At 38.3% G+C, this 9,263-nt stretch overlaps 1 protein-coding gene across 1 annotated transcript in view; it reads left to right on the top strand.

Moving 5' to 3' along the window:
* Nucleotides 1-9,263, top strand: part of LOC112159049 (cadherin-4) — a gene marked incomplete in the record, with an annotated part of 327,458 nt that overhangs the window by 215,700 nt on the left and 102,495 nt on the right. The window contains 1 exon segment of the mRNA XM_024292864.2: nucleotides 1,231-1,457. Coding sequence (XP_024148632.1) covers nucleotides 1,231-1,457 — 227 coding nt within the window.

The following is a 9,263-nucleotide window of genomic DNA, read 5'->3' as shown; positions in this document are numbered from 1 at the left end:
ATTTTTTATACATGTACTTGCTATATCAAAAAAAAGCAAAATGTGTTGCTAATTAATTCTTTATAATAGTTATGTTAAAAAATGTGTGGCTCAAATTTGAGACGGTGGATAAAAAAGGTCTTTTTTTCCCTTGAACACTGATGTCAATGTTTTCGCATCTTAAACTAAAATTGTTGAAGTAAAAAAATCGTACCAAATCACCCGACGTATCAAAATTGATACTATCTATATCCTATAAAAAATTATATTGCATATTGTTTTTTGTGAATTTTATTAAAAAAATCTTGTCAATTCTTTAGTATAGTGAGATTTTCTTCTATTTCAACTTTTAACCTTTCCTTTACTGATCAATACACCCCAGAGGAGAGATAAATGAAACATGAATATGAGCTTTGAGATGCTAATTGCACCAGTTAAATCTAGCTCAAAGGAGGTGTTTTAAATCTGCTAGATGTGTTAAAGCTAGTTAGGAGGTGTTGTGTGGAGTTGTGTCAGTGTTGTTCCCGCTTCACCTGTGGGCTCCCAGTGCACCTTGCATTAGTGTAAACACAAACCTTACGAAGAATAAAGGGAGGAGACGCATGCGGCAGTTATTGTGAAAGTGGTCGACCTCGAGGCTGAGAGCTGCGCTTGGCTGCCGGAGATAACAGGGGAAACAAATATAGAGGTTTGGCCTTCACATTAAAAGCTAAAAGCAAAGGGTTTGTAACTTAAAAAAAAAAAGAAAAAAGTGCTGGGAAATGCTCCAGCGACAGTGGGATACCACGGTAAAACAGCAAAGCTTTAACAAGAGATATGCAAGTTTAATGATGTCCCTGCACATTACTCCATGAAAAATGCTTTTCTGTGTTATTCCTTTATCTTTTACACTACGCTCCCTTTTTATTCTTTACACAATTTCCATATCAAGCTCATCAGAGACCAATTTTTCATCTCCTCTTCAGTAATAACTCAAGATCATTTGAAAATTTGGTGCATAAAAACCTCAGAGAGTAGTCCTCAAGGGGGATATTTGTATTAATGTGAACTTGCTACAAACATACATTTCTTTCCATATTTAAGTATTTTCATCATCACTTCCTACTGAAATGTCTGTGAGAGCTTGCGTGTGAGTGAGGAGTGCCGTTAACCGCCATAGCGAGCGACCATGATATGTGCTATTTTCATTTCTCGCCTGTTACTGCTCGGATGAAAAGTACATTAAAGTCTTGTCAATTACTTTGTCCACAGTGAAGTTTGATGACTGCATGGGGAACGAAGCTGTGGTTTTCCAGAGCAGTGACCCCGTCTTCAGCGTGCGGACAGACGGGTCCGTCTATGCCCGGGAGGAAGGAGCCAGCCTGGATGAGCCGGTCCGGTTCAAACTGACAGCGAGCGGCCCACACACGCACGCCTGGGAGGCGGTGGTTCAACTCTCGCTGACCAGCTCGCCATCAGCCCAGCAAAACGAAGATGAGGTGAGATACACATGAGAAATACCATGCTTTAAATTTCAATTATCATCGCCGAGGTTTTCTCTCTCTCCTATCACTTTTTCTCCAGTGGTCTGGTGATATGGAGAGCCCAGAATCAGGTCAAAACTCCTTGGGGTTTAGAGAAACGAGAGAGCAGGGAGATTGGTGCGGAGAGAAGCAAACTCTTCAAAGTGATAGAATCACACGGCCACATGGGGGATGGCGCGTTTCCCCTCAGCCAAAAGCTGTTATTGGAAAACATTTGGCGCCTATAGACACTCCAGGGGTTCATGGCGCTTACGTTTTATTTAAAAGCAGTCAGAGGTCAGGTGAAGAGTAAGCAGATTGAGCTAAGCTCTCGGTAAAACTGCAGAACCACATGGCTCAATCGGACATCGCCATTAAAATGACTACGTCAACTATGAACTAGCTTGTGTTTAGTTATTGAGTATTATTCCAAATGTCCGTCATGGATGAATCACAGCAGTTATTAAGGTTGACTGGTGTCTACATGAGTGTTTTGATGACATTGTGATGTGTGCGTTCTCCAAAAATGACGATTTAGGTAATAACAACAAAAAACTTAGGTTGCGACCAAATTTCTTCCTTACACAGTACACTATATAGAACTCCAATATTATAGAATTATAGAATAAAACCAAATATCTGAAAGCAATCAAAGATTTATGTGCTTTTAGTTTTCAGTTCTGCCATTGTATAATTAAAGTAGTTAGCTATTTTTCTTTTCTCATTTTGCCAACACATAATTAAAATAGTTGAGTTTGGGGTTACCTGCTGATAAAAACTTCTTAAAACTCTAAAGCATTGAAAATTCAACAAGATTTAAAGTGCCTTTTGTTCTCTAAATGTGATTTTATAACTTTCATTTATACGTTTTAAAAATCAATTTTCTGATTTTTTGTTATTATTTTGTTTGAATGTTTTCTTTAGAACCAGAAAACAGAACGTCCAACAACTGACCATGCTCACTTCATGTTCGTCTCTAAGTTAACGCCGTATGCTCATCTTAATCGTGTTAAAGATCAAACAAATCGCTCCGTTACTTAATTTCCCTTTGACTTAACTAAGATCCCGTGGAGCCGTGAACAGTCAAACACATGCAGAGCTGGACGCGGCCAGTAGTTGGAAATTTGCTTTCGAGTGGTTCCAGCACGTACGCAGCGGGAGGAAGCGGGCCGCTGAAACCAAATATGATGTTTCATTATGGAAATGGCGCTTTGTGGCGTGCTCTGCTTAATAATAACTTCCAGATGTCTGGGTAGCTGGGGGCTGGCTGATATCAAAGCATGCAGGGGTTTTTGGGGAGGCAGTGGCATGGAGGGGAAGAACCGGGACCACCGCCAGCTGGCTAAGACTGATGGCACCAGGGCTGGAGGGGCGCATCCATTTCACACTCACTGACTCCTGTTCACATTGCATTAGTGCGCGTAAGCATGTGTGTTTGGCATGGGTGCCATAATGTCATCTTATTGTTAGACTATGCAGGATTGAATGTTTATTATTTTATAAATTATTTCGATTTTGAAGACCTTTTTTTTAAATTGTGGTTTTGTTTAATTCACATAATGTCACATTTGGAGGGTCTATGGGTCTAGAACATGAGGGGTTGTCCATGAGCCCTTTTATTTAGTTTAAAGACCCTATGAGGCTCCATAATCCTTGATGCTGTCTTTAAGAGGTAGTATCTTACACTAGTTTGCTTCTTTTTCATACTAATTGAGATGCTTTTAGTCATTTTTTTCATTCCCTTTTGCTGCTCTTTCAACTTCTTTTAAAAGCAAATCAAATAATTTGAAACTTTATGCTACGTTGACATCAGGCTTAGAAATGAGCCTTCAAGCGAATGGTATGGTCGAGCCGGAGTGGGATTATATAAGTTCGCTTCCACCCACTCCCTTTCAAGCGATCCCTGATTGCTTGAAATGAACCCTTTCATTCATTCATTCATTCAAGCGAACACTACCAAAGAAACGTCTACTCAAACACACGTATTTGCATGTTTTGGGCTTCCACGTCCAAAAATGTTGTGTTGGCATGTCGCTGTAGAAGTTTTTAAAATTGTAAACAAACCCTAAACCAACTTATGTTGGTTGTTGACCTCTATAAATGGGGCGTTAAAAGTGCTATCTGTTGGTCATTGCCACATTTTTGACAAATTAAAATAAACTTGCTTAACTCTTGAAAATATAGCTAAAAAGCATCGGTGTGCTGCCCCCTACAGATTGAATTGAGGTATTACATTTCAATGTTGTGATTAACTCAAACCGTTTACTTTAAGTCCCACGTCAGGATCTGCAGCTCCAGTGGTGATAACAGTCCTGTTCTCCACCCCTCCACTGACTGGATTTTCACATGTTGGCTGGTGGTGGAGTCAGCCTTCAACTTCCCTGTTTGGTCACACTTTAAGTCAGTTTTCGGGCTACACCGGCCATTGAATGGGCATTGAAAGAGTTGAACTTTGACCAATCAGGGTCTCTGATTTGGTAGTGAGGTATGGGTAGCACCCTTTTCAAAACATGATACATGCCAACTGTTTAAAAAAAATATTATTTAGGAGAAGTTAATAATTACGATTTGTGCTCGGATGGAATCATATGACACCAAGTCTTTCACATTTTGGAATTTCCTGCCAAGCCTCGTCCAACTGGGATTATATCAAAAAGCATTTGATACTATAAACCATTACATTGTTTTTGCAAACTTAGGTAGTTATGATAATTATTGCATCCAAATGGTTGGATAGTTACCTTGATAATAGACTACAATATGTTCAAATTAATAATTCAAAATGTGAAAAAGCGTTGTCTGAAATTCCACAAGGTTCTGTAATTGGGCCTAAAATTTTTATATTATTTATTAATGACATTCGTGAAATCTCAAAAAAGATTAATTTTCTGTTAATTATTGGTACGACAGTTCTAGGAATAATTTAAAATCAGCCATTACAAACATGGAAAACAAACTGGTTATATTACAAAGGTGGTTTGATGTCAACAAATTAGTGTCAAATTAGGAAAAACTAAATGTTTGATTTTTGGAACAATAAATTAAGGTGAAATTAGAAATACAATAGAAAGAAATAAAATGTAATGAAACATACACTTCTATTCGGTAGCATCAGTCCAGTGTAAACATCATCTGCTAAAGGCGCGTTCAAGAACACGTGAGTTCTTGAACACACATCAATATATACCCAGTGCGTACGTAGCTTTACGGTCAAATCAAACTTCCTTTATGGCTAGTATTAAAAAAAAAAAAAACACTTATGCCTTTTCCAGAAGTGATGTTACTGCTTCTTCTCTCTTTTTTTCCCTCCATTTTTTTCACTGTACATTTCTCCTCAGGGAACTCACTAGTACCTGTTAGCATGTGCAGATAAAAGGATCTGGTGCATGACTTATTTAGGCAAAGGGAGGGTGGTGAAGGGGGTGGAGGGGTCACATCTGTTTCTGACAACCCTTCTTCTCGTCTCCCTATCCCTATCCTCCGTCTCCCTTCATCGGCAGGATGTGGGACAACCGTCCCTTCCAGTCATCCCCACTAAACCTCCCCTCTCTATGACAGTAAAGAATGGGTTCATCCAGTCCTGATCGGACTGTCTTTCGTCACGCTGTTTATTTTTACTGGAGTTGATGGAGGTAGACATAATGATCATTAGCGTGGGGACTGTGAAGCAGTCACGCAGGGGGACATGTTTGTTTGTGAGGCCCGTCTGTCGATTCGGATCGCAGGAACAGAAGCCTGATCCGGTTCCAGGGATCGTAGCTCCCCTAGTGATCCAAAAAAGAGATTTCAACTATTGAATCAAAGCAGAAATTGTGCTTTAATTTAGTCAAACTTATATTTATGAGTTTCAAAATCAACATTAAAAGAGTTTGTACAGATTTTTGAACTGTGTTTGTTTTTGCAGCAACAAAGTTTGTTTCATTCAATTTTAAACAGAATCTGTTTTGACTTTTCTAGACACCCCAGGTCTCTCTGGAGTGGCAGAGACGTCTGGGTCTAAAAGTTCAGACTTAAATTTTCCAAATGGGTGAATGATGAAGAAATGTTAGGATTGCTAATGCCAGCAGCAGAGAAGTTCTTCACTAGGGGTTGACAAGTTTTTTTGTAGTTACAGGGTAAGCAGTTTTCTGAACGGACCTTAAAGCTGCTCCATCTGCATCAAGAAGCAGTAGTTGAGGTAGTTTTGGCGTCAGGAAGAGATGTATTTTTAAAGGTGTAGAACTTGTCGTACTCATTAGATGAACTGGAAAAGGAGGACAGTAAGAGTACCTAATTGTGCCTCCTTTTATTTCATGGTCTTGGTGTTGGTTGGGAACAGATATGTCAAAATAAAGCTTTATAAAAGATACAAAGATACATTTTTGTGCTAATTGTTTAGGCTTTAGTTGCCTCAGTAAAATTGTGTATAGTTTGTGCATCTTTAGTCTAAAGTAAATATATCACACTTTTCTACAGCATCATAATTTATTAGCATTTATACACATATATACAGATACTGTATATTGTTACTTAAAGGGTAACCAAACAGGGAAGTTGGAGGTTGACTCCACCCTCAGCCGAAATTTTAAAATCCAGTCAGAGTGGTGGGGCTGGGGAACAAGACGATCGTCGTTACTGGAGCTGCAGATCATGACGTGGGACTTCTGAAACTACATTGGACTTCAGTAGTTTGACCAATCACAAAATTCAACTGCAATACCTTGTTTCAGCCTGTTGGGGGCAGCACACAGACTTTATAATAATTTGTCAAAAATTTGGCAATGACCAACAGACAGCACTTTTAAAACCCCATTTATAGAGGTCAACAGCCAAAAAAAGTTGATTCAGGGTTTGGTTACCCTTTAAACTTGATGGGTATAATATTATATATTATATATATTTAATCATGCTTTTCTGAAAGAGGAGACCCTGAGCTACATTTGGTGTTTGTACCACAAAAGCATGATTATTATATATTCTTTTATCAATAACCGACTCCACTATAAGTACAAAGGAAGTGGGTGACGTTTTTTAGATTTTTTTTTTTTTTTTTTTTTTTTCCAACGCCCCCAAATCCTGAGCAAGAGCTCCATAAACGTAGCACCACGTGTTCACCCTCTACGGGCTACCTGTCACCGTCTTTATCTAAGAAGAAATGCTGATTAAAACAAGATTTTTTTTTAAACCTAGTGTTTGACCTTCAGATATTGTTTATTAATGTTAACTCCAAGCATTACAGCACAACTGTAAAATATATAGTTTTGCTTATTCTATTAAATACAAAAATATTTATTTTTTCATATTTCATAGAGGTTTATATCAATTTTCTTTGATTACAAACTGATTTTTATAAAACGTCATATCTCAAAATAAACAGTAAACCTACCACTAAATCTGAATATTATGTCCGTACTTGTTAAACAGAGATCTCTGCTACTTTTCTTAACCTTTTTTTCTTTTTTTAGATAAGTTTTCTTTTCTTTGAACTCGGTATATTCAGTATTGATTTAGTAACAACTTGAGCGCTTTGGTTCAATCTCACCACTCCAACCCGTATTGTTTCTTGACAGAGATGTATGCTTTCAGACAAAAAATCTTTGATAAACCCTTTGTACTGTAGTTTGCAAGCTCTGTCTCCCAGAACAGCATTCATTCAAAGCTGCTCTCTCTTAAGTAGCAGGGAAAAAAATAGTTTAAAGCTAAGAATTTTTTTATCAAAGAGCCCTGATTTGTTCGATTTGTCTATGTAGAGCAGAAAACCTTTCTTTTATTTCAGCGTAAATCCAATAAACCGCATAACTGTTTAACCACCTCCCTTTTTACTCTTTCCCTTAAAGTAACCAGAATTTGTCTAAGACAAAGCACTTGTGGGTGATAGAAGTGACATCTTAACCAAAGCCCCTCCACGTCGTCACCCTCCCACACAAACACATTCTCCATAAGCCACATTGCTTGACACATTTTTTAAGGAAACTCAAAAGCATTTTTTTTTTTTTTTCCTCTTGGGCGTCCATCTAATGAAGGCAGTCTTGAAAGCATTGTTTCCTCTGGCAGATACAAGCCAAAGCCTCTGGGGGACCCTGACCAGGCAAGAACAAACACAGAGAGACAAAGAGAAAACACTTTATAGACTGCATCGTACAGGACCTCCGTCTTTCAATATGTGCCAGGAGCCATTTTCATCTTCCAACGCTGCAGCCCGCTCCTGCGGTGGATTTCATTTCTTATTCTCAAATGTCAACTGCTGGTGTGGAACTGTAAGGCTGCGTAATGCACAGAGGTAATATAAAATGGAAACTGGAATGGGTTTTAACAACACTTTCCTCTCTGTATGCAAATATGTGGTGATTAAATCTATTTGGTTTGCTTGGAATTCAAACCCTCCCAATCTCACACTTGTTGTATTAATTCAGACGGTCTCTTCTCTGCCGGCTCCATTTCATATTTTGATGAAATAGTTTTTTGTATCATTTCTGTTATTTGATATTACATTTTTTTCTGTCAGGAAGCAGTATTTGAGGTGTTAGACAGTTACTCTGCCACAAAGAAGACATACTGTACCATCATTTTAGTGTTTCTTCTATTACATATCCGGCAATATTGGTACGTCTTCGTGATAAAAATATATTTGTTAAAGGGCCATACCACACAAAAAATAAGAAAGAAAGAAAAAAAGGTGATTTTCCTAAGTCTTACAGAGTAAACTACATTCATGTAAATGATCATATCTTATCTTTAGAACACAAAAGACAAATTATTTATGAAATACAAGTTATTTTTGTGAACATCAAAAAGTAAAAACAACTTGATCTCTGAGGCACCACCTTTCGCTCCTTGATGGTTCATGACGTCATCATAGAACTGGCGTGTCACCCACAAAAAAATTAGGATACATTTTTATTTATTTATTTGTTTATTTTTAATATTGATGTAGGCCCACATGCAATGCAGCTCGGGGGTTTCCCCCTCAAATTTGGCAGAATGGTGATGGCTAATGGGTTCATTTTGCTGTGAAATTTGGTCAAAAAATGCAGACAACAACACCAGATGATCATTTCAAGATTCATTGAAATTATGATATACAATCCATATCAAAACTCCTCTTCACTTTCATGCAGATCCCTTCACCTTTCTGCCGTTGCTCAATAATCCACGTTTACACCAGTTCTCCAAATTCGCTTTTTCCACCAGGAAATAGTCTGCTCCCTTTCATTTCCGAGTATTTCCTGATTTAAATCATTTTTTAAAATCCAGTTTAAAAAAGTTTGTAGTTGTGACGTAGAAGCTACTACTGGTCCACTCCATTCTGATGCATTCATGTGCATCTAGATCCATGTCCGTCTTCGTTTACCCTTACTGAACTGGTATTTGACTCAAATCTGAACATCTGGATAGCTCCGATATTGTCTACCATGTTTTCAAGAGGACCTGGCTGCAGACATCCATGTCTAGAACTGGAAGTCTTCGTCCCTCAAAAAATTCGATTAATTTTTTTCAGCTTTAAAAAAGCTTTTCTTTCTAACACTTTGGGGTTAGGGCGATGATGTCATGAGCCATCTTGTCTCCAACCAGGTCCCTCGTATTTTTGTTGCACCGCTAATGTTAGGTTTTGGTTGTGAGGGGCTTTAGGCTAGTTAAAGAGCACATCAACAGATGGACGATGGGAAAGGAGGTGGGTTTACTCCACACTGTCAGCCCCGCCCACAACTCACAGGCCAATTTCTAAAGAACTCCTGCCGCTCTGCAGAAACTATGTCCTAGAAAACGATATTTTTTTGTTATTTTGGCTAAAAATGGCATCAT

The sequence above is a fragment of the Oryzias melastigma genome, linkage group LG7, assembly GCF_002922805.2.
Source record: "Oryzias melastigma strain HK-1 linkage group LG7, ASM292280v2, whole genome shotgun sequence".
NCBI classification, from domain to species: Eukaryota; Metazoa; Chordata; class Actinopteri; order Beloniformes; family Adrianichthyidae; genus Oryzias; species Oryzias melastigma.
This window is presented reverse-complemented; position numbering and strand designations above follow the sequence as displayed.